At 37.3% G+C, this 26,383-nt stretch overlaps 1 protein-coding gene across 7 annotated transcripts in view; it reads right to left on the reverse strand.

Moving 5' to 3' along the window:
• The window catches only part of PDE1C (phosphodiesterase 1C), a 302,827-nt gene that overhangs the window by 32,226 nt on the left and 244,218 nt on the right, over window positions 1–26,383 (reverse strand). For all 7 annotated transcript variants that reach the window (XR_006384292.1, XM_044246327.1, XM_044246328.1 and 4 more), the window contains 2 exons: window positions 19,817–20,047; window positions 13,827–13,904 (listed from right to left, as the gene is read on the reverse strand). Coding sequence is in view for 6 of the 7 variants with exons in the window: in XM_044246327.1 (XP_044102262.1) it covers window positions 13,827–13,904; window positions 19,817–20,047 (309 nt within the window). In the remaining variant the exon portion in view is untranslated. The remainder of the gene's footprint in view (window positions 1–13,826; window positions 13,905–19,816; window positions 20,048–26,383) is intronic.

Genomic DNA, 26,383 nt, shown 5'->3' on the forward strand with positions numbered 1-26,383 from the left:
ATCTGTCATAATGTTTATTCCTAAATCATCTACGAATCTGGCACTAGGCTTGAAAAACAACTGTAAACACTTTTCTTTTTCATTTTTCTTGGTTTTGATTTTTTACAGCCTGATTCAACTATCATCCAAGCTCAAAGAAATAAGCTGACTTGGCTGAGAATAGAGCTGGGATTCAAACCAGATTTTCAAGTTCCATAAACTCTACCATAGCTGCCTCCTTATGGAGTCAACTTTCTATGAAAACAACAAAATACAGTAAGCAATGGAAAGGAAGAATAAATGTGGCAAAATCAAACCCAATTTTAGATGTAGATGTCTAGTAGAATTTCTGTGGGCTGATAAGTGGGTTCTGGTTTCGTTTGTTTTTTTTAATAATGGGGAAATGCTAAAAACAAACAAATATTATTTTAGATAAAGCTGTTAGAATTTATCCAGAGATTTCACTGTTTTAGGTCTTAAGTCTATTTTAAATGGTTATCACTAAATATCCAAAATATACTGCCTGCTTTCTCCCTGCCCCAAATGATAACAGATATGATTACAGTATGATTGTTTTAAGTTAATTTCACTGCATGTAATACTAATGCTACAGCCCTGCTAAGATAGATGGGTGGATGGATGGATGGATTAACAGATGGACAGACAAAGTAAGTAAGTAAATTTATGGGAATATTAACTTCCTGAAACTTCCTGTTGCCTATGCCAACATGATGAGATCTTAAAATTTACCCATTTGATCCAAATTCACAGACTAAGAATAGAACAAAAGATGGCAGTTTTTAGCTCCAACCCTCGCCCAATTTTTTCTTTTCTTTTGATCCATGGCATCTGTGTTATCACTGAGAATAATGATGGTATTAAAGTCTTAATTTCTAACTTTTCTGCCTTCTCTCTCCCTTTACACAGCATGGTCTTTTCAAACTAAAAATCTGTGAATTACTCTCCGTCTCTGCCCCACACTGCCCAAGGCGTTTTACTGTTGTTCGTCTCTTATTAAGAAATTAGTACTTTAATGCCAAAGGAAACAATGAAAACATTTGACTCTGTAAGTACTCCCAGACCTGCCCCACTCTTGAGAGGTAAGTAAACAGCAGGCAGCCGCAGCCCATACCACTCCTTGGTGCCGGTGAGACAACCTAGAATTGTCTGCATACGAAAGTTTTTATTTCTGACCAGTCTTTGAATCTGCTGTTTTTGAAGCCAACAAGAAGCCAGAGACCATAGAGACCAAGGAAGCCCTTCAGAGAAAGTGAGGCTAGAATTTTAGACCTGAAACATTATGACTGCTCTTCATGTTTTCTCAATTTTATTAGTTCAGGAAAAGCAATGTAAGATTCAAAGTAAGTGAAAGAAGAAAGAAATATTTTTTCTCAAGTTTTCACTGTGGCTCCAGAGTAGAAAATAAAAATAGCTTGTATGATAGAGGGCTAATACTTATGAAATACAGATGTCACTTGAAGATTGTGGTGCCCTTCTGTGGAGAATGCTAAGAATAAACACAAAGAGGAAGCTTTGATACTTGCTTGATACTGCATTTTTAACTGTTCTCCTAGTGTGTGGGTGTCTAGAAAAGATATGGCATTAACAATGTAGACAGTGCTAGCTCCTGAAATTGGCACATATTTACTGCAAAGGCAGCTGTTATTTTAATGAATTTTTTCTAATGTTAATAGAGCTTCTTTTGACAAATGCATTGTTACTTGTGTTCCTCCATTCCATGTGTAGAATCTGACAAAATCTAAAATATAGGGGTGGAAATAGATAAATATTTATTTCATGAATACTAAGAAGTTATTTTTAATCCTGAACATCAGTGTTGAGGGGGAAAAAATCACATTTTCCACAGTTCCAAAATTACAATCCTTTCTGTCAGACTGGGTTCCTTTAAAAATACAATGGTACATTAAGAGTGTAACGAAATGTCTAGAAGATAAAGTGAAACAACGAAAGCTTATATACCAGTAATTCCAAGGGAAAAGTTGTTTAAAAAGATTAATTTTGTCATTACCAAAGTGTACCTAATATACTTTTATTTGACAATTCTACTATGTAGTTATTTGCTAAGTGACTGGAATCTAAATGGCAATGAAAAAGCATAAATTGACTTCAGAAATTTTCTTTGGTATAACACAATTTAATTATTTTAAACCCACCCATCTTTCATTATATTATATAGATTATATCACCTATATATGCAATATACATACATGTGTATATACTATATATATTTCAGTTACTGTTTCAATACTACAAATGTGAATTCCAAAAGCACAAAAATGGACAGGAGGATGATAGTAGTAGCATGCCGCCTGTTCCTTTATAGTCCATCAAAATGAGGATACCTATTATACCCCTCCTTGAGAAGCACAAAGATATTCACTAAACCTGGAAGTTTATATTGGTTTGAAATGCATGTTTGTAACCGACAGAGCTAACTGTTCTGATTCACTGTGACTCACCGATACTAGAACCATGTGTAAGTAATAGCCTTTGTACTTCCAAGCTCTCAAGAGTATACGTCGGTAGTAAAAAGAGCAGGAACATTATTTAGTTCACCCCATATGACCACGTCCTAGCCACATATCATGAAATGGTTACTAGTCTTCCTCCAAATCCATCCAAAAAACAACTGTGTTGGGTTTCAGTGTTGCTGAACTCACAATAACTTTTATTGGGTCAACCTACAGCACAGCTTCTGAAAATAACTAGAAAATAACATTTAAGTATATCAATCAAAATGTTTTGCAACAAAACCCTTTAAAATCCAATTAGTGAGGTTTTGTCCAGATACATGAGAATAGCAGGCAGCTAAAAAATAATTTTGCAATCCTCTCCTGCATTTATCAAACTTTTTGTAGTTTTCCTTTGACAGGAGTATGGGAGTGCATGGTTTAGACCCTTGGGTTATCTTACTACTTGAGAAAATAAGGATGTAAAATGTTCTGAAAAACAAATATCTCATGGCTTTTCTTGCTAAACCATATCATTTCTTCACTGTTGATGCTCCATGTGTTAGTACATACACATACATTTGTTAAGTAAATAGGTCACAGGAGTTTTCATGAACAAATGGCTAAGGGAAACGGGGTATTAATCAGAACATGTGTTATTATGATGACTTATCTTAACTGGGACTCAGGGGACTCCAGATGTTTGGTCCCTGTACGCTCATGGAAAATAACTCATAAAGATGCTGGATTCTCATGCTGAAGGAAAATTCTTCATTAAAGAAATAGGCAGCTTTTTGTCAATACATAAAGGACTACAGTGCAATATCTTCCCAGAACTAAGAAAAAAACCATTATCCTCTGAGAAGGAAACAAATAAAATACCCAAAAGATGGGATTAGCTATTTATAGAAACTACCTCAAGACAGCAGAGGTTCACTTCAGTGGCATGATCAATAGTGAGGTGTACTGCAAATCATTCATTGCTAAAAGCAGTTAAATACTAAAGTTTTATAGGTTCTGTACTTAAAGTAAATTAGGAAGGACTTAAGGTTATTGTTACAGTAGTACTGCCCGATGTGAGAGGAAAGGACAGGGTAACAACTAGTGTTATCAGAACTGCTCACCATCCTTGGCCCTTTTTACTCATCATGGTTCATAATCTGATCGTACCTATGGAGATTTATAAAGGCCATGAAAATCTTGTGACCTATGGTGGGGAATCAAAAACAATGCCTTAAAAACAAAGAGGTTTCTTCAAGATTAAGGTCCAGAAATGCAATCACAAAGAACTAGAAGTAAACAAGAATGATCATCTACTCCAAGATATCAACCTATCTGATGGCTGAATTTGTGGTCAAAAAGGAGACTAGAAAGAGAGGTGCCAAGGAGGAGTACCTCTTTTACTGTCAGAATACAAGGCATGCAAGATGGCCGCCATACTATTCTTGGCAAGTCTATCCCAATGGTGGAGACAGATGTATCAAGATATTCTACCTTGAAGCTACACTTCAACTAACTCTCCTTACATTCTCAGCTTGTCAAGCAACTTTCTGATATGATTTGAGTTCCCAGGTAGGTTTTCCTTCAGGAGAAAGAAACCACTGACTAGCCGGTTGACAGGAGTATTCCAGTACATATTGTACATCAGTAAATTAGCAGTCAAAACCATACATTGGTTAGGAGTATTGGAGTATCTTCATTTACTGTCAATATGAAACTCCTTTTCCATTGTGTGGAGCCCTTCTTGCTAATCAGCTCTTCTCCTTTACAACATCATGCATAGTGTAGGCTCCCAAACGAAGGGATTGATGTGTTGTTTTGTTTTCCAGATAAGATAGTTCTTACATACAAAACAAAGTGAATGAAAATCCACAAAGTGGGCTTCACGTCACAAATCCTATGTCAAGAATTTTCAAGACTCCATTACCTCTACTCTTATTAAATTGTCTTATGTGTACCTTACGTAAAACAAATTGGGACAGAAGTTTCAACTAGGATGGCCATTAAGACACTTCCCTCTAAGACTTGTAACCCATTAAGATTCTGAATAAAATCATATTGACAGCTGCTTAGAAACAAATCAATCTGCCAAAATTTGAAGAAAATATTAAATAAATATAAATGCCTATAAAGTTCCCCGTGGCTAGGTAAGATGTATGGGATTGATTTAAATACGAGTATACTGAAGGTGGGCAAAAGTGTTCAATTGCTTCTATAGCTCTGCATGGACCAAGGCACAGACAGCATCAGCTGCAAGTGATACTAAGAAGCCCTGTGCGAAGAAACAGCATTGATTGGAACAATGAGGAAATAAAAGGGGGCATTGACTTACAAGCTATGGTTTTGATAGATCTGAAATAAGGCAGTTCTTTATTCTGGTGTATAAAGACAGCCTAACAATTACTGTACTGAGTAGTGCGGGAAAAAAATACTTGGAAGAACAAATGAGGTGAGCATGATTCCCTGAGAAGAGAATACTGGGGTACAAGTATTTATACAGACATGAAAACTGATGATGGTCCCACAAAAACATGCCTACTGAATAATGATCTATGTGCCAGTGTGTTTGTTGCTTCTCATATCTCTGAACATGAACTAAGTCAGACACTATCGTTGCTGTAAAGGCAGACATGTGTCTCAGTTCTTCACACACCTTCTCCAGGCACCTGTTTTTGGACTGTTTCCTCCCTGGATTTGCAGAGAAGTGCACGCCTCCAGGCCTGGGCAGGCCCTATCTATCTCTCACTACCAACTCCACTGCAAAGCAAGTCATGACACTCCACCCTTAAGGCAACTAACGACATATTTTCAATGTCAGCCGAAAAATAAGAACACCAAGTACAACTAAAGTGTAAAGGGTTCAGACTATATCCTTCCACTGCTTTTATAAACTGGCACATCTATTATAACAGAACCAAAGGCATCTAACAGATTCAGAGTCATCCATTCCATTTATTTACCCCCCTTTCAAACTACTCTGGTAGGATCATCTAGTTAGAAAACAGGCAAAAACACAATCATTCTTTGGTTGACTCTTGTGAGCCCTGCAGTAAGTCAAGGTCACGAGATACCAGTCTTGTGAAGAATCGCATCACAAGCAAATTTGTGAACGTATACTACAGGACTTTTAATTTCAAGTAGTTGTTCTACATGAACTAACAAGAATATTGGCTCAATTGCCTTTCATGTTTCCTGTATTGAGAGCCTGAAGACAAGACAAGGAGCAACTTAAGAAATACACAGAAAGAGTGGCTATAAGGAAATGAGCTGACAAAGTTGTGTCCTCACAGGCAAAGGGAAGTTGAGAACTAAGAAATTATTAGGTGAATATAACATACAAGTGTAAAATCATCTCCCCATGTATAGGTTTTGTTTTGTTTTCTCTCATTATGGTTTTTAATTTGGCTTTTAATTTGCATTTCCTACTGATATCTATGATCTCCTTAATGTACTTATTTGCTAGCTGTACATCTCTTCTTTTTTTTTTTTTTTTTTTGGATTTATTTATTTATTTATTTGACAGAGATCACAAGTAGGCAGAGAGACAGGCAGAGAGAGAGGAGGAAGCAGACTCCCTGCTGAGCAGAGAGCCCAATGCGTGGCTCGATCCCAGGACCCTGGGATCATGACCTGAGCCGAAGGCAGAGGCTTAACCCGCTGAGCCACCCAGGTGCCCCTGTACATCTCTTCTTTGTGAAATGTTTAAATCTTTTGCATGTCTTTAATGAAGTTATTTTCTTATTACTGAACATTGACATTTCTTTATATATTTTGGATATAACTCTTTTAAAACATATAGGCTTTGTAAATATTCTCCCCAGGTCTGTGGGGTGTCTTTTCATTCTCCTAATAGAAGCTTCCGAAGAGCTGATGTTCTTAATTTATTAAAGTATAATTTATCAGCTTCTTCTCTTATGGTTCGTACTTTTGGTGTCATACCTAGAAAGCTTTTGCCTAACTTGAGATTGCAAAGGGTCCTTCCTGTTTTCTTAACCTTGAGTCTTATAATTTAACATTTTCAACTTAGGTTTATGATTTTGATGTTTGCATATGATGTAAAATATAGGAGATAATTTTGCATATCAATAATGAATTATTCCATCACCATTTGTTAATGACTACCTTTCTCCATGGAATGCCCTTTGTCAATAATAAGTTGTCCATGTACATGTAGATCTACTTCTGGACTCTCTATTCTATTGACCCACTTGTCTATCGTGATGCTAATAACATGCTGCTTTCATTACTAAGCTTTAAGGCTTCAAACAAGGTCTTCCTTTTTAGCCCTCCAACTTTTCCCTTCTTTTTCCAATTTGCTTTGTTTATTTTGGGTGCTATGCATTTTCACATAAATTTTATAATTGGTTTGCTAATTTCTAGCCCCCCAAAACCTGCTAAGATTTTAATTGAATTGCATGAATCTGTAGATCAATTTGGAGAGGACTTACATTTCCACTATCTCTGGAAAATCCCCCAATATTTGGCAACTAAATACTACGCTTCTAAATAATTCTTAAATCAATGTAAAAATTAAAATAGAAATTAGAAAGTATTTTGAACTGAATGTGAATACAGCATGTTAATATTTATGGCATACTACTAAAGCGGTACTTAGAGAGAAATTTATAGCACTTAATGCCTACATTAGAAAAAAAAATCTCAAATTAATCATGTTAGCTTCCACCTTAAGAAAAAGCTAGAAAATAAGGCAAACTCAACTCAAAGAAAGCAGAAGAAAAAAAAAAAAGATAAGGAATCAATGAAATAAAAACAGAAAAACAATGAGAAATATTAATAAAAATAATTAGTAAAACTTATCCTCTAGCCAGACTGGTACGGGGGAAAAAAGAGAAAAAAGAAATTACCAATATAAAAAAATGATAGATTAAATCATGATATATTCTACAAAAATTAAAAGGATACTAAAATAATATTAATATCCTTATGCCAATTTAATTCCACAATGACCTGTAAATATGCTTTGTATGACTCGGATTCTTTTCAATTTATTGGGACTTATTTTATAACTCACAATCTGGTCTATATTGATAAATGTTCTTCGCATGCACTTGAAAAGAATGTGTGTTCTCTATGGTTGGGTATTCTAGGGATGCCACTTAGGTGAAGTTGGTTGGTACTGTTGTTCAAATCTTCCTTTCCTTGCTGATTTTATATCTATTTATTCTACCAATGATTGAGAGAGGAATGTTAATGTCTCTGAATAAAATTATGGACTAATTTTTTTTTTTTTTTTTTTTTTTTTTTTTTTTTTTTGCTGAGGGTGCCTGGATGACTCAGTTGGTTAAACATCTACTTTCAACTCAGGTCATGATCCCAGGATCCTGGGATCAAGCCCTCAGCTCCCTGCTCAGCAGGGTGTCTGCTCCTCCCCTAACTCATGCATTCTCTCTCTCTCTCTACCCCAAACAAATAAAATCTTAAAAAGTTTTAAAAAATAATTTTTTCAGTTAATTTTGTGTAATTCAGTGCATAAAGGATTATTATATCATCTTTATAAATGGACAACTTTATCATGAAATGGACTTCTTTATCTCTGGTGATAGGGTTTGCAATGAAATCTATCTTGTCAGCTATTAATGCAGCCATTCAAGATTTCTTTTTATTAGTTACTTTGATATACCAATTGTCATCCTTTTACTTTTGGGCTATTTGTGGGGTTTTTTTTGGGTTTTTTGTTTTTTTTTTTTTATAAAGGCAGACTACAATTGTGTTTTATAATCTGAAAATCTGTTTTTTTAATTGGTGTCTTTAGGACATTTAATGTCATAACTGATATGCTTAGTTTTAAGTCTTTGATCTTGCTATTTGTTTCCTATTTGTCTCGTATGTTCTTTGTTCCCTTCTTATCTTTTTTTAAATCTTCTTGCAGATTAAGTATTTTTACAATTCCATTTTATCCCTTTTGTTGGCTTTTTAGCTATATGGCTTTGTTTTGTTATTTTAATTACTTTAGAGTTTATAGTATATGCTCTTAATTTACCACAATCAACTTTCAAATGATATTATGTCACTTCATGTATAGTAGAACTTTACAATTGTATACTTCCATTTCTCCCTTCCCAGCTTTTTATGCTACTGTTTATGCTATTGTTTTATGCTATTTCAGTCACATATGTTATTTTTTAAGATTTAGTGATTTATTTGAGAGAGAGAGAGAATACGCAGGAGCAGAGAGAGAGGGAGAAAGAATCTCAAGCAGACTCCACACTGAGCATGACGTCCAATGTGGGACTTGATTTCATGACCCTGAGATTACCACCTAAGCTGAAACCGAGAGTCAGCCACCTAACCAAAGGCACCATCCATGTACCCCTCAGTTGTATGTGTTATAAATCAGATGATGTATTACTATTCTTTTGTTCAAATAGGCAATGATCTTTATCCATTTAGTTACCATTTTTCATGTGCCTCATTCTTTTGGGCAGGTCCATATTTCCAACTGGCATAGTTACCCTACTCCCTTTCATTAACATTTCTTGTACTGTGACTTCTTTCAGCTTTTATATCTGAAAGATATTCTTGCTGGGTATAGAATTCTTAGTTGAATTATTTTATTCTTTCAGCATGTTAAAGATGTTGCTCCATTGTCTTCTCACTTGCATTGTTTCTAATAAGGTATCTACAGTTATCCTCATTTTTTTTTCAATTGTACATGAATTTTTTTATCCCTCTTGCTGTTTTTAAATTTTCTCTTCATTACTGGTTTTAAATAATGTGATTATGACATGTTTTGGTGTAATTTTATTAAATTTCTTGTGTCTGGGCTTTACTGAGCTTCTTGAGTCTGTGCATTTGTAGTTTTCATCATTGGGCAAAATTTGCTTTGCCCAAGTAAATTACTTCATCAAATATTTTTCTTTCTTCCTCTCTCTCTTCTTTATGTTAGGAACTCCAGTTACATACATCAGGCTGTTGAAGATGTCCTAAAATTCACTATTGCTCTTTATAATTTTTTTCTGTTTTATTTTGGATAGTTTTTCCACTATTCTTTTCTTCTACAATGTCTAATCTCACCCATTTTACTTATTATTAATTTCATCCAATGTTTTTAGCTAATACCATCCAGTATGTTTTCTAAATCATACATTATAGTGCTTATTTCTAGAAGTTTGATTTTCCCTTCTTTATATCTCTCATCTCCCTAATCAACTTTCAAACATATGGGTTATAGTTATAAGAACTGCTTTAATATTCTTGTCTGCTATTCCAACTTCTGTTTCTGTTCTCTCTCTCTCTCTCATTATGCATAGCATTTTCTTGCTTCTTTGCACATCCAGTAGTTTTTGATGGGATATTGGATATGGTGAAATTTACCTTGTTGAGTACTGGATATTTTTGTATTCCTATACACAAACTTTGGGGTGCAGTTATTTGGAAACACTTTGATCCTTTTATGTCTTGCTTTCAAGGTTTATTAGGTGAGACCAAAGCAGCATTTAGCTGACAGCTATTTACTCCCCAACTAACAAAATAAGACATTTAGGTGGCTTCTACCCAATTCCCTTCAAATTATGAGGTATTCAAGTCTGACTATTGAGAATACTTTTCTTGCCTTATATGAAGTGTGAACATTAGGACCATTCCCTCTAATCCTCTTGAATGGTTCTTTCCTGATCTCAGGTAGTTTCTTATCTGTATGGGTCAATCAGGACTCTGATGAATGACTACTCTTTAGATTTCTGGAGTTCTATATCTCTACAGCTCTCCCCTCTCTGGTACTTTATCTTGTTAACTGGAGCCACAGTGGCTCTCCCCAGACCCTTATTCAACTCTTCAACTCAAGGAGTCCATCAGGTCTGCTTTGGTTCTCCCTCCTATGTTGCTTGGAAATCCTCTCAAAGGAGTAAGCTGGATCAATCATAGGTATTATATCATTTGTTTCCTGTTTCTTGGAGATTACTGTTCTTCATTTCTTGACGTCCAGTATCTTGAAAACTATTTTTCCACGTAAGTTGTCTTTTATTATGATTATTATTGTTTCAGGTGAAAGGGTGAATCTAATTCTTATTAGTTCTCTTTGGCAGAAGCAGAGGTACATAGATGGTCTTTTGTCCACTCTTTTCACTCTACACAGTTGACTTTTAAATTTCATGAACACCCTTAAACACTCCAATTTCCAGAACATTCAGTGAAGGAGAAATTCCTGCTGAACTCTCTCTCTCTGGGACTTGGCAAATAATCCCTTAGGGTTTAATTATAATCAATCTTTTGAGAGACACAAATGGTGGCTATCTCTTATATCTCTTTAATGTAGTCAAAGTTAAAAGCAAATTCATATTTCTGGGCAACTATAAAAAATTATGGCAGGTCCAAGAGACTATGCTGTTCCAAACATGACTAAAAACACACTGAAAATAATTCATTCACTGGCACCCCGCCAGTCTCCCAGTGACACTGTAAAAGTTTAGGCTCTGAGAGAATCTTGGCTCAGAGGCCCTGATCTTTTTATGTTAGTACATTTCTCCCTAAGAGTAAACAATGTAGTTTCAAAGGACATTCATTCTTTGAAGCCAGTTTGAAAATTAATGCTGCAGGATACTAAGTAGTACCTCAGTAGCCTGACAGAGATAATGTTCAACTGCAATGTTTTCACTATGCCAGGATATAATTTATGCTTTTAGCACAAACCCTTTCCCTCTGTGTGTGCCTCAGCTCAGTGGAGTTTGGGAATAACCAACTGTGGTCCAGTTTCCATCAGGTTTCTTTCTGAATGGGTACAATGTTCCAACTTCAAACCATAATGGGTTTGGTCATACTGGGCACTGAATTGTGCTTGGATACTCCCTCTCAAAAATTAGACAGAGCTGGTCACCCCTGGCTTTCAAGGCTTGTAGTAGGGGGAGAGGCATTAATAATAGTTAAACTGACTACCTCTCGTCATCAAATGTTAATAGGATCTATTAAAAAGAAGTGTTCAAAATGTATATGGTTGTTACTAGGCAGCTTTTAATAATCAATGTACCTTCTGATCCATATATCACTTAAAATTTTTCCTTAAGTAGAGACTTTTGATGATCAAAGGTGAAGAGATAAATGAGGCTGATTGAAATTTATCCACTTCATGCCACCAAGAATGGCTTTAGTCCTGGGAAAGATTTTTGGCTAAGATAGCACAAGTAACTAAAGCCCAGTGATCCTGTGTCCTTATGGTATCAGAGCAGTGAGAACAACTGATGTCATGTTAGCCCATCAATGAAATTAAAATAGAAAGTTGTTCATGTCCAAGTTTGTGTATAAGCTTGCTAGTATAAACACACCAGACCCACTGGAAGCAGAGGAAAGTTAGAGTTATAGAGGGGGAAAGGAATAGACATCAGAAAATATCTCTTCTTTATTTATTGAACACTTTTCATTGTCCAGTGGGATCCAGAATCGTGTTCATTAAACAATCAAGCTTTACATTTATTTGTTCAATAGAACATAATATCTGTTGACCCCTTCCTACACCCCTCTTTTTTAAAAAAGCTGTTTAATTATTTTAAATACTTGGGGACAATTTAATTATAAATGGCACCGGTAAAATAAAAGTGCTTAATGAAGGTAATAAAATTTAACTCACAAGCCCACATGACACCATCATAACAGATGATGTATGTATATTATAGATATTTGTAGCACAATATAAAAATGCAACAAGATCCCATGTTAAAGATTTGGGACTTACTCTGCACTTTTATGCTCTAGGAATTCAGATGGGCTAGTCACTGGATGCAGGATGGGCCAGGTTTCCAGGTGCTGGGTTTATATCTAACACCATTCTCCTCTATTGTACATGTTCTGGCTTGTGTTATCTTGACTTGGGTTTAATGATATCTGGCAACAAACCTTACCCATAATATAGTTTGGCTAGGATGACTATAATTTTGAATTCTGTTTTTTTGTGTATGGGTTTTTTTTTTTTTTAAAGATTTTATTTATTTGACACAGAGAGAGAGAGAGATCACAAGTAGGCAGAGCAGCAGGCAGAGAGAGAGGGAAGCAGGCTCCCTGTCGAGCAGAGAGCCCAATGTGGGGATCGCTCCCAGAACCCTGAGATTATGACCTGAGTTGAACGTAGAAGTTTAACCCACTGAGCCACCCAGGCGCCCCTTGAATTCTGTTTTGTCTCTGTGTAATTCATGTCTTAGACAATCATTCAAGGAGGTATTTATTTTTATTTTTATTAGATACATGGTTTCCATTTCCATAAACAATTTGGTGAAAAACTGCACATGGGTGTTACCTAGGTATTATGTGATAAGACACCTGGCGTGAATTATTGAATGAGCTTAGAAGAAAAGTCTTGAGAACTGATTTCGTGCATATGCGTAAAGAAAGCCTGCCACAGTGGCTTAGAGATGAAAGCTAGAGGGGCTGCTTCCTTTTTAATAGGTGGAGTTGTGTTCAAATTTCTTCTTACTCCTCAATCTGGTATTTATCCTTCAATGACATTAAAACCAAATCATCAAAGAACAGCTTAGCATTCAATACAATGTCTCTAGGGAGGTATGATTCAAAAGCATCTAGGACTCTTAACACAAGCCACTAACTAGAAGTTTGCATTTTCAGTTTTAGTATATGTGCTGCCGAGGTAAGCATGCATGTTCAGTTTAATATCATGTACATGTATGAAGGAGTCGCCAAGAATAAGCCCATGTTACAAATGAAACAGGAGGTTGATATAAAAGATGAGAAGTTTTCTCAGTAGGCTAGTACAAAGTCTGAAGGATAATATAATCTGAACTTTTCAGGCTTTAGAGAGAGTAGAATGCTCTTTGTGAAAAGTAAAAGCAATGTTCATGGAGCACATTATAAGGTAGGTTCAGTCTAACTGGTTTGGTGGGGATTGCCATTCGGAACTTGCCTTTGAGACTTATTCTTGCTGACCAACCTGCATTCCACAACTATGCTCATTCTCCAACATGTGGGCCTCCCAATACAGTGATAACACTGAACAGATTTCTGTTCTTACCAAAAGCAATAATTCCTCATTTAAAGAGAAAATGCTAAAACTGAATACATGGAGCACTTCCCATTTACGCTGCACAATTCACACCCAAAGACTCATAGTCCATTCCATTCCAAACAGTAAGTCATGAGGCAACTTTAAAGTAAAAACGAAAAAATGGCAAGTGATGAAGAGAGAGAGTATAGAATGCATTTGAGATGGAGCAAAGGATGGCAGAGGGGAAGAGACACATTGATAATCTGTAAATTACTGAAATAGGGGTCGAGTACTCCCTACATGTAGTGAAGGGATTTTTTTACGGTATAAGAATATATTAACAATCACAATTCAATTCTAGGTGTAATTCTAACAAACCTGCATTAAATCGCACATTTTATGGAAAAATATAATGGGAATTATGCTCTTACCATCTGTTTTCTTTGAATCACTTCCGACATTGGATTGATCCTTCCTGTCTGTCTTATTTTTACCATCTTTCACGTCACCTGAAAGTAATAAACATGACAAACAGCATATGTATACAGCTAAAAGGGAAGTTATAAATAGTACTAAACTTGTCAAGGTAAAAAGATGAAAAAAAAAGTACATAATTTTAGTCATGAGGGGGTACATTTCTGAATGTAAATCCTTTTTAAACCATATATTAGGTCTTAAAAGTTAGATTATAATCCAGAAATTAAGACAAAGTTCCTGTTAAACAATGTAGCACTTGAGCCAATAATGTTTATTTTCGAGAAAAGAAGTTCAGCTTTATTATTGGGCTGTGGAGAGCAGAAAAACTCAGATCAAATGTAAATTATGCCAGCTTATAGCTACTCAAGTTCTATAGGTGTCAGTTTCCTCATCTGCAAAATGGGGATAATAATAGCTACTTTATAGACATACTATAAGGACAAATGTATTTAAGGTAGTGAATGTGATCTCTGGCACATCACGCAATGATATCTGAACTCTAAAATAGAGTTATAAACGGTATTCTAAATAACGAGCTTGTCGAAATATGATTTGTAAGTGTTCAGAAACACTATGCAAACAGATGTAGAATAAACATGTGTCAAAAACTTAATTCATTCACAAAAGAACCAGAGAGATAGTAAGGATGGTGCCGAGGGCATTTAAGGAAATGGGTATTTATAGGCCTTTTAGAAAATCTTTAAAATGAGATTGCTGTGTTAGAAACAAAACTGGTTATCTCCTACAGGGCAATAAAATCATAACCTGTGGGCAAGGGGGTAATCTCTTCTAACAGTCAAAAATCTGTAAGTTACCACACAACTTCGCAGTACCTAGGTTTGTGTCAATAGTACAGGACAAAGTTAAACAGTCCTGTTCTCCTAAAGCAGGAGTCGTCCACCTGTAGCTCGGGGGCCCATCTGGAAACAGAGATCATTGGAAATAGTCACATGCATTCATTTACATACTGTCTGCGGCCGCTTTCACGCCATAGTGATAAGCGCTGCATGGTTGTGACAGAGACATGCAAAACCAGGACGAGTCACTGGCTGGGCCAACACAGAAAACTTCTTGCTGACCCCTGTCTAAGATAATTACATAATCCCTGGCCATGTCTGCTCAACAGTTTGCCACTATGACATTGAAAGGACATGGCATCCTTTCCCCAGCCTTATTCTCAAGTTTTGGAAATTTTTCTTACAGTCTTACCAGCGGCATCTTTCTTTTTAGCCTGCATAAAACCCAGAATAATTTACAACTAAAATACTCAAACTTCTTGAAGCAAGAAGACCCCAGGAATAATTGCAGCCAGGAAGGAGAAAGCAGGGTCTTATCTTTCCTGCTTTCTTTGTGCCAGGCATATTGCCTGCATCGTTTCATTAAATTCTTCTAACAACCCCGTTGTGAAGGGACTACGATGGAAAGCAGACAAATTCATCACAGTTTAATTCACAAAACAATCAATTTGCAGAATAACAAACTCATCAAATGATTGAGGATGTTTTCCAAGGGTGAGTTTTCCTCTGGCTTCCCTGTAGCCACTGAGGCACACGCTGGTCCATCCTGCTGTGTTGAGCAGCGCCGGCTGCCTGCCAGTGGCTTCTACACCACCCTGGGCCCCGCCTCTGCCCATAACCTTGCATGTGTGGCTCCTTCCAGCAGCAGAACTGTTCCTGTTGGCAGCCATAGATCTGGTTTAAGCCATCTGTCTGACAGTTTTTACAGAGATGGCCAACTGATCTTTCCACAAAGTGATTTGTTCAAACCGACTTGTGAAGAATGGATATGAAACTTATATTACCATTTCTGTTCTATGGCTATGGAACCTAAGGCATAAATAAAGCAATCTACCACAATATACATAGATGGGTCTGATTCTAGAAGCTAGGCTCTAACTTCCCTACGAAGCTCAAGTTTCCAATTTCAGGCTTCTATTTATTGCTGCCATTTTTAAATGCTTTTGGCCCACAGATTTATAAAGAATTGGTTATCTAAGGACGATTCAAGACCATTTTGGGTTGTGATATATTTGACAAAGTAAGTATTTTCAATGGAATTTGATAAATCCTAAGCTATGTTAAGAGTCAATAAATTACCCAAGTTTCCTCTTACTCTTAATTTTGAAATGGGATGAACTCGCTGAAGGGATTGAAGGGAAAGGGGGTCAACTCCAGCCAGAGTGTAAGCAGGAGGAATTCAAGTGAAGGACCTACTCATCACCCTTTACCACCATCAGTGGCCAAAGAGAGGATTCCTTTGGAGGTCCCTCAGAACACTTTAAATACTGGCTCCTTCTTTTAAGGATCCAGAGATGAACTCAAGGATCTTGAGCCCTGTAGTCAAACTAATTCTCTGCAGAAAAATGTCTTTCTTTCCTAAATGAGCCTTTACACCCTCATGCATAATACTTTATGCCTTCAAGGTTTCCCTGGACCGGAGCTTTATCCACAGCTGCAACAAGACCAGGATGTCTTCCAGAAGTCGCAGGAGAGGTTCAATTTGCCAGCCAACAGCCTGTGGGCAGCCTGCCTTGTCCTTAGTCAGGGTTGGGGAGGCTGAGAAAGGAAGTAACTTGATGGAGACCAAAGCTTAGGGGATCTCATAGTAGCTGATGAGAACACCTCTAGAACCTCCACTTAACCACCGTCCTCTGGTTCCATCCCAGAAGTATCTTAGGAGACCACAAAGAAGGATGATGGGAAAATGACACGTTTGTTTGATGATGTTCCTTGAACAGAATCCATTAGGTAATTTCCCATGGGTTGTATATGGAGTAATGGCTGATGTGAGCTGTTATTCAATAAACAGGGGAAACAAAAGAGCCTTTCTGCACAGTTATAAATCATTTTCATTAGGCTGCTGTAACACAGTCCCGAACCACCATTAGCCTTTCTTATTATTGCTTAAAATTGACTTCTTTTCCCATCTCTCATTTAATACTTAATTTTTAAGGGAAATGGCAGACTGTTGATTACTTTGGGAAATAAATACAGTTGTGAAATCAACCCAGCCTAGTCGAAAACTCAGGCTCCTGTTTGTTTCTTTCAGGCTCTCCCTCTAATGGTCTTCAGAATTGATTTCTGCCACCTCTGCCCTCTCTGGGTATTTGTTTATACCTATCTCATAGAATTTATAACCCTCTCTATGACTGGCATGTTTATGTTCATTGGTTTCTCTCCCTGACTGGACCAGGGGTTGGCAAACTCTGGCCCATGAGCCAAACGTGCTCCCAGTGCCTGGTCTTATATGGCCCCAAAACTAAGAATAGTTTTATTGAAAACTATTTGTTGAAAAAAAGAGAAGAATATTTAATGGTATTTGAAAAGTATATAGAATTCAAACTTGTATTTTTAGAAACAAAGTTTTATTGGAATTCAGCCATGTTCACTTGTTTATATGTTATCTGTGGCTGCTTTTGCACCAAAACAGGCGCGTTAAGCAGCTGCAGTAGAGATGGCATGGCTCTCAAAGTCTGTAATATTTACTATCTGGTCCTTTACAGAAAAAGTACATCAAACCCTGGAAGAGATTATAAGCTTCTTGTGGACCTCGGCTGAGCCTCAATATTCCTCTGATTTCCCACTCTCCCCAACAGCACCAAAACTTGCTAATAGAAGGGACATGATGATAACAAAACACAGAATTTGGGCCCAGACCTGAATTTGACTTGAAATCTCTACTTAGTGGCTGCTTGACTGTAAGCAAGTGATTTAAACTCTCTGAGTCTCCATTTCCTCATCTGCAAAACGGGAATCATTATATCTACCTCACAGAGCTGTTAGCATTTTTAAATGACTTAATGTAGGTAAAATCTCATGTACAATGTCTGGCATATATTAAGCATTCAATATGCTATTCATATTACTTTTATGAAGGAAAAGGCATTTTAACCCACTTTCCTAAAAGAAAAAAAAAGTAGGGAAGAAACATATCTTGCCTCTCGCAGGAGCCCTTCCATACTCCTCCTTTGAGGAGGAGAGGCTCATCTAGGAGGAGTTTGAGAATGCAAAGTTCAGTTCAGCCACCCATTTCTCTAGTTCCCAGCCCCCTCCAAGATGTGTTTTCTACAAGACTCATACTTTTTGCATCACTCTAGAAGCAACCTTCTGGGGTGCTGGGGTGCTGGGTTGCTCGGGTGCTGGGGTGAGAATGAGGTGGCAGGTCCTAGGCCCGCCTGCCCTGCCAGTATCTGGTTGGCTAAGTTCACTTCAAGGCAGATGTGTGAAGAAGTCCATGTGCTCAGTAGACCAAGTCACACTTTCCAATTCAACTCCAGCTGCAAGAGAACTAATATGTTGACCACTGACTTTCTGATTCTGGTATCTCTCTCTTAGTTGGTTCTGACCTCCGGAGGGGACAAGAGGGGGTCTTTTGCACTGCCCTCTAAAAACTCAAACAGGTATATCATAAATTCTTATATAATTGAACATACTTTCTGGACAATGATACACTTGAATACAAAGCGACTTGGGAGCAGTCTCCAGAACCAGGTTGCTGAGGGACTGGACAAGTTTTTTCTACCTCCTGGGTAGCTCACATGGTTACTTGAGGGAATTTATGCATGATTAGAACATGATATGAGTTATTAACATTATCATATATATTAAAATACTGTTTTCTGATTCTACATATTCTATATGTTCATTGTAAAAATAATTGGAGAATGTTGTGTTAAGCCTCTTCTACATATTCCTCATTTATTCAGACTATGTTGCATACATAATAGCTACAGAGTGGCCTACTAGGCAGATAAGACAATAAACAAGTAAAGAGAGGACTTAAAAGAGCATCTGGTGGATAGTCAATAAATGCTAATTATTCTATTGTCGTCATTGTTCCGGCTCTCATTGTCATTATTGGAGGCTCTTAAGTGGCCCTGTCGTGAGCTGGTATTACTCTGCACACTTCACAGAGCCAGTAGAAGGCTAAGTAACCTGACCAAGGCCACCAAGAAGTGAGAGGCACAGTTGTGCCTCGAATCCAAGTCTGTCAGACTACAAAACTACCTTGCTACAACTGGGCCCTTGAAAGTTCCAGAGACTCTGAACTTCCTGTTCTTCCCTAAACAAGGTAACCATTCCGTGCCCTTGTGCCTCAGCTTGTCTTGGTCCCCCTGGTGAAGAAGTCCCCATCCCCCATCCGACCAGCGAAGTTCAGCATTGAAAACGGCTCAGGGACCACCAGCCCTTGGAGCTTTCTTGGACATTTCTCCATTCTATGAGCCTCAGACACAAGAAGGCCAATGTCTCTTTTTTGACATGATCCTTGAGCTAAGTTTGGCTGCCTTGCCATGACTGTTACTTGCTCAGAATTATTTCTAAGGATGTCCATGTCCTCTATGAGATTATGGACTTCCTGTGGCCTTTCTACTTCTAAATTCTCAGTGTCAAGCACAGTGCATTTAAGGTGATAACCAGATCATCCGGGTTTGGCTGGTACTTTTCTGGTTTTAAAATCTAAAGCTCTAGATGCAGGAAACACCTCAGTCCCCAGGCAAAGGGGACAGGTGGTCATCCTAATGTATATATTTATTCACCTACAGACAGACCTGAGTCCCAGCCCTGCCTGCTAGAGGGAGGGTGCATATGGAAGATGCTTTCCATCCACGCATCTGGGCAGTAAGCACTCAGGAATGTGCTCAGATTGATAATAGTTATTTCCCCAGTGGACAGGCCAGCACTGACCAGAGTCTCCAGAACAGCTGGGAAAGGTCTGACAAGCATAAATCTCCCCAGGAGAAAGGCCCAAGCCAGCCTCTGGCTGCTTTTGATGGGATCCTAATGGAATCCACGGCCCAGTGAGGTGTGATGAGCAGCAGCTGGGGGTGGGGGTGCAGAGACGAGGCTCCAAGAGCCATCCTCCTAGGTGTGTTTGTTGGCCAGTTTCCATTCATCACATCATTAACACCCTGAAAAGAGCCTTTCACCAGGGAAACTGTACTCACCATTCTGTTGTTTTTCTCCTGAGGACTTCTCAGCTTTGGAATTTTTCCCACGAGGGTTGTCGCTTTTGTTCGTGCGCGTTCCATTGACTTGATTCTTAGCTTCCCCAGATGTCTTTTTCTCGGCTTTGCCAGCTGCGCCTTCTTCAGCCTGGCTTTTGGCTTCCATTTCCTTTTGCTTCTCCTCTGCAGCCAGGCGAGCTTTTTCCTCTGCTTCCTTCTTGGCCTTCTCCTCTGTTCCCATGGCAAGTCAGGAAAGGCACAGAAAAGATGAAAAGAGGACACGCTATTAGGAGAACTGCCTCTTTAAACAAAAACAAGTATTTGCACCGAGTGTTTGGGGTCTATCTCTGGTTAATTCAAGTGAGATTAGTGTCCATATTGAGGAAACCAATAAAATCGGTTCCTGGTGATGTCATTTCTGGAAATAGTGGGCAAGCAGAAGGGGCAGGGAGAAAGTAATAATAATAAGGATAATAACAATAAACCAATATAACAATTGGCATTTTCAATATTTATCATCAATAACTTCTCTTGAGTGTGTCCTCTTTGCCAGGTATTATGCTAAGTGCTTTCTAAGGGTTACTTTTTTCATTCTCAAAACAGACTTAGGTGGTAGCTACCATTATTATAACACTATTTTAGAAATGTGAAGTCAAGGCTCAGGGACACTACAAAACCCTCCCATGGCCACAGTAGAAATCAGGAGTTTCATGGAGATTCACTTACGCTCTAGAGTTGAAACACAAACAACTGATGACAAAACAGAAAGATGGGAAAAATAACTGCCACCGTTTCAGGTCACTGTTTGTGAAATTAAAAGTAGGAAGAGAATAATTAGGCCTTACAAAAAGCACGGTCTTCAAACCGTCCACAAGATTAAAGGTAGCCTCTAGTCTGGGCAGGTACCCTGGTCTGCATCTTCCCCTTTAATGAGCGGATGTCAGCCTCATTTCCAATTCCCCTTACTCTGAAAAGGTCAGACTCTGTGTTTCATCAAAAACACAGCATCATTGCATATAATCAAGTATTCATGAAAAGATTGGTTCATTCGTTCAACATATTTATTGAGGAGCGACAGTATCAAGTACCATTTTAGGCACTGGGAATGTAGGAGCAAACAAGATTTATGGGAACTGAAAAGACCATAATTAAGTAAACCAGTCAGTAAGATGATTTCAGGTGGTGAAAAAGGTAAAGCAAAAAGGAAAGCAAAGTAGTATGAAGGAACAGGATCAGTGTAAGGGAGGAGGTGGCATTAGATCAGGAGATAAAGAAAGTGCTACCTGACAAATTCTTAATGATGAATTGCCAGCCATGAAATAATCAGGGAAACTAACATTCCAGGCCAAGGACATAGAAAACGTCAAGGCCATGAGGTCAGAATGAGCATGGTATGTTCAAGGGATGCTGAGTTAGTCAGTATGGCTAACACAGATCTAGAAGCGGTTATCGACAGATGAAGTGGTGCTGGGCTGGAGGAAGTGACATACACCTAACAGAGACCAGTCCTCCCTTACCCGACAGACTCAGCCTATTTAGCATTCAACTGATTCAAAAGGCCTTCCAGATTGTGCCATCCATTCTAAAAAGCACTACTGCATTTTTTTTCTCTAGATGGGTTAAAAATATCCCACACAAATAGCATGGAGGACAAGGGGAGTTAGAGAGGAGAAGGGAGTTGAGGGAAATTGGAAGGGAAGGTGAACCATGAGAGACTATGGACTCTGAAAAACAATCTGAGGGTTTCAAAGGGGCGAGGGGGTGGGAGGTTGGGGGAACCAGGTGGTGGTTATTGGAGAGGGCACGGATTGCATGGAGCACTGGGTGAGGTACAAAAACAATGAATACTGTTACGCTGAAAATAAATTTAAAAAATTAAAAAAAAATAGTAACAGAAATTAATTAATTAATGAATTAATTTTTAAAAAATATCCCACATCTCATTATCAAGGGTCCTCTTTATTCTCCTTGCTTAGTTCTTGCTCCTAAAAAAGCTAGCCTTCACAGATAACGAGTTTGTTTGTAATCTAATGGGCACCAGGGTGGTTATGTCTCCCCTTGTCGTAGCTGCTTAAGAGCACAAAAGCCCAAATCTGATCCAGTTCACATGTTCATGGGGGCTTTATGGCATTGTATTTTGTGGATGTCTTTGATCTCCAGCTTCATTTTGCTTCTCCTCCCCCTGTATCTGCCTGGCTGAAATGTCCTCCTTAATATCTTATGAAGTTTTCATTAATCTTTTCATTGATTCATCCTTCCAACCCATCCAATTCAATGCCCTGGCCTCACCCCAGACACATTAAATCATATTGTGGAGGGAGAGGGGCAAGGGTAGGATATTTTAAATGCTCTCCAGATAATTCTAATATGCAATCAGTATGGACAAGCATGGATTTAAATTTTAAATGTTTGCCATTCAATATTTCCTGACATTCTGCTACTCAACAAGATGCATTTATACTTTATAATGAAAAGGTATGTAAAGATTTCTTTACAAAATTAAATAATTATGCACATATAGAGTACAATTTGTCTTCTGACTTCTACAGAAAGGTACAAATAAAGGGTAAGAGAATGCCCTTGCAGATGCTGAGATGGCATTCTCATTGGACTACAGGGTCACAGAAGGCCCCATAGAATATTCACCCTGACTTCCTCTCATCCTCCCACAGTGCCCTGAGGACAGAGGTTAAATGTCATCTCTATCACTGAATTCCAGTGCTTGGCACAGCACCTGGCACATAGTAGATACACATGGAGTATCTGTTAACTAAATGAAACACAGTGGGTATGGTTCCCCCTATCTGCCAATGAACCTGACTTATACATATTCCATCATCTGTAGTCCAGGCCTGTGTAAAATACAGAAAGTGTACAAACTCTAAAGTCCTATCCTGGGGGAGTTAGCCATTTGACAAATTTTGGTTTCCTTAACCACTGATACAGGTGAGTAAAAAGATGACTGTATTCACCACACAAAGAAAAGTGATAGGGAAGGGAATTTTCATTCATATTCAAGTACCAGGTTAAATAACTCATGGTCCTCTCACAGAATCCCCACTGTAGCTGTAGCAAACTTCCAACACTCAAAATATCCACAAGTTAAAAGGAACTTGATAAAAACTGAAGGTGTTAAATTCTGGTTTGCTACAGAAGAGCATAAAATATTATCTGAGCAAGAAAAATTCATTTGACAACTGAGTCAGAACAATTTTTTATGGAAAATCCAGCAGAAAAAAACCTGGGAGAAGGTCCATTTTAGAAACAAATCTGGTTTTGCCCAACTACTGTGGACAGCAGGTGACTAATGTTTGCCTTAATGACGGTAGCTCCTATGACATCATAAGCAGATCCTAGGTGACCTGTTCCATTACATGACTCCTTTCCCTGTGGCAACTGTGTTCCAGCAGGTGGCTCTGCAATGTTCTTCAACTTCTCTACTTGCATCTCTCCTTGAGTCTTTGAAATACATGATATTAGGGTGACCAGCCATCAGCACCCAGTGATACTACTCTAAATAGACAAAAACAGGGATGCCTGGGTGGCTCAGTCGTTAAGCGTCTGCCTTCAGCTCAGGTCATGATCATAGGGTCCTGGGATGGAGCCCTGCATTGGGCTCCCTGCTTGGCGGGAAGCCTGCTTTTCCCTCTCCTTCTGCCCCTGCTTGTATTCCCTCTTCCGCTATGTCTCTCTCTGTCAAATAAATAAATAAAATCTTTAAAACAAACAAACAAAAACAAGCAAACATGTAAATAAGAAAAAAAAATTGACAGGAAGTATGTTTGTGCCACATATTTTCAGGGCGAAATTATTAATATACCTAAACCTTTCTTACAAAGAGAAAAAGTAAGTTAAATGCACAATTAATTTGTATGTGCTACAAGGTTCTGAGGATAATATAGATAGAATTAGGTTTTCAGCTCTTAGTTTTAGGCATCTATCATCTTTAGGCATCTATCTAAGTCATTCTGGTAGGCTTCTAGACTAGTAGAAAGGAAATGTCAGAGTTCAATTCCATTTCCTTTTGCTTCCTGATTCAGACTATCTATGGTGATTTGTCTCACAATGAAAATGGCCCAAACAAGCAGCTAATGAGTTAAGGTAGAGCAAGGCAGAGCAGGGCCCTCATGATCCATAATTCTCATTCCTCTTGAGAGCTGGTTCTATCCCACACTGAATGCCTACACATTCTGGGAGAAGTACATTGATTTCTTTGTTCAATTTCCTTTTCTGAATAATGGTTTATGGTCTCTTGGTTAAAAATGGCATTGAACTAGTTATCCCTTGATATAATTTTCTGAATTGCCCACTTATACTACCTACAGAGAGAGAGAAAGAAAAGGAGAGAAACTGACTAACAGAAAAACAAACAATCAAAATACTATATGAATTTTGAATGGTTAACTCTTTGTTATATACAAAAACAACAAAAAAAATACTTCTATATATTTAAGGACTCAGAAGGTGTTCACACAGGGTCTTTCTAAAAATGGAAGCCAAGAAGTACTCCAGCTGGGAGAAAAATTCAAACAGAATTAGATCCTCAAGAATGAGGAAAATATATAAATGATGTGCAATAAAAGTAGTAAATCTTAGTGTTAAAAAAATTGTTGTTAAGCTAGATATAAAACTTGAAGCAAATATTAAAAGTAATATTAAGGTTAAGTTAATTAAAAAATAATAATTTACTTATAATCACTCAGATTACAAATTTTGTGGTATCTCAACAGAAACTGATCGATTATGGAAGATATAAATAAAAATTCAATAAATATCTCAGCATTTGCAAAGAGTGTCACTATATATGACTTCATATTTACATTGATAGACACATAAGTCAATAAAAATGTAAAGGTAATCTCTGGGAAAATAAAATTAGGATGTATTTATTTATTTATTTATTTAAAGATTTAGTATTTATTCATTAGAACACAAGCAGTGGGGAGAGGCAGGGGGGAGGAAGAAGCAGACTCTCCACTGATCTGGGAGCCTGATATGGGGCTTGATTCCAGGACCCAGAGATCATGATCTGAGCCCAAGACAGTCCTTAACCATCTAAGCCACCTAGGCAGCCCCCAAATAGGATATATTTAAAAAGACCATTTACAAAGCTAGCTAATGGGTAGGGGGGAGGGCAAAATAGATAAAGGAGATCAAAAAGGTACAAACTTCCAGTTATAAAATAAATAAATCATGGAGATAAAAACTACAGCATAGGAAATATACTCAATAATACTACAAGAATGTTGTAAGTTGACAGATGGTGACTATACTTATCAAAAAAGAACATAATTAAAAGGCATATGACAAAAAATTAAAAGGCATATGACAAGAAATTAAAAGGCATATGACAAACTAGATATGACAGAAACTGCCAAGATATTTTGTCAATTGAAGAATTGCCATCCTTAATATGTAAAGAGTTATTATGAATCAATAATAAAAATATAAACATCCTAATGAGAAAAATGAAGGGGGAATACCTCCCACTTCTATTGGAAATAACTCCTTCTTTTGGAAGACATTAGTTTAAAAAAAAAAAGAAGAAGAAACTTTCCAGAGAGAAATTTGATAATACATATCAAGAGCTTTACAGTTTTTCATTTACTTTGACAGAAGAATTCCACATCTAGAAATTTATCATAGGTAAGTAATCAGAGGCAGGTTCAAAGACTTTTGAACTTGTATGTTTATAACTGTGTTATATATAATAATGAAGAACTGACAACCAAAATGTGCAGAAATAGAGGAGTGTTACATAAAATGCAGCCATTTAAATCATACTTTCTGAGAATATTCAGTATCAAGATAAAATTCTTAAAATAGAAATAGTAAAACAAAATATAAAGTTTTACTTATATAAATATATATGCATGATAAATAAAATTAAAAAGAATCATATCCAAATTTCACCAATATCTGGCTGAAGAGGTTAGGAGTGATTTTTTTTTTTATTTTTTAAATTTTTAATTTTTTATTTTTATAAACATGTAATGTATTTTTATCAGGAGTGATTTTTATTTTTTTTTCTTTACACATTTATTTGTATTTCAGCATTGTAACCTAAACACATATTTTTACACCAGAAAAAAATGTTTATAAAGTATTAAATACTGAAAAAAATTGATCAATATTGATCAGACTTACAAATTACTGTGCCTACGTATCTTTGGGAGTAATAATTTTCAGCCCTGAGAGTTGTTAAGAAATATTGATTTAATCATTTCTAGCAACTATGGGTTCTGGTCTAGCAAGCTTTGTCTATCAGGTTGGTTAATAAAACTAAGACTTTAGATCCCATTCTAATCAATTTAATAACAAGATATGTTCAAGTGCCCCATGCAGGTCAGACTTTCTTAAAATTATGGTTTTCTGATAGAAAGGAACAAGAGCAAAGCAGCCTGGGATAATCAAGTACAAACTAACCACCAGTGGAAAGAAAGATGTAAATGGATCTCTCAGCACCAGGGAACTAGTCAACAGCATTCCTGGGAAGCTGAAAACAGTAAGATAGAATATTAGATATAGGTTGGTATTTTTAGCACCATCTTCTTAACTCTGCATTCC

Source organism: Neovison vison, chromosome 4 (genome assembly GCF_020171115.1).
Source record: "Neovison vison isolate M4711 chromosome 4, ASM_NN_V1, whole genome shotgun sequence".
Lineage (NCBI taxonomy): Eukaryota > Metazoa > Chordata > Mammalia > Carnivora > Mustelidae > Neogale > Neogale vison.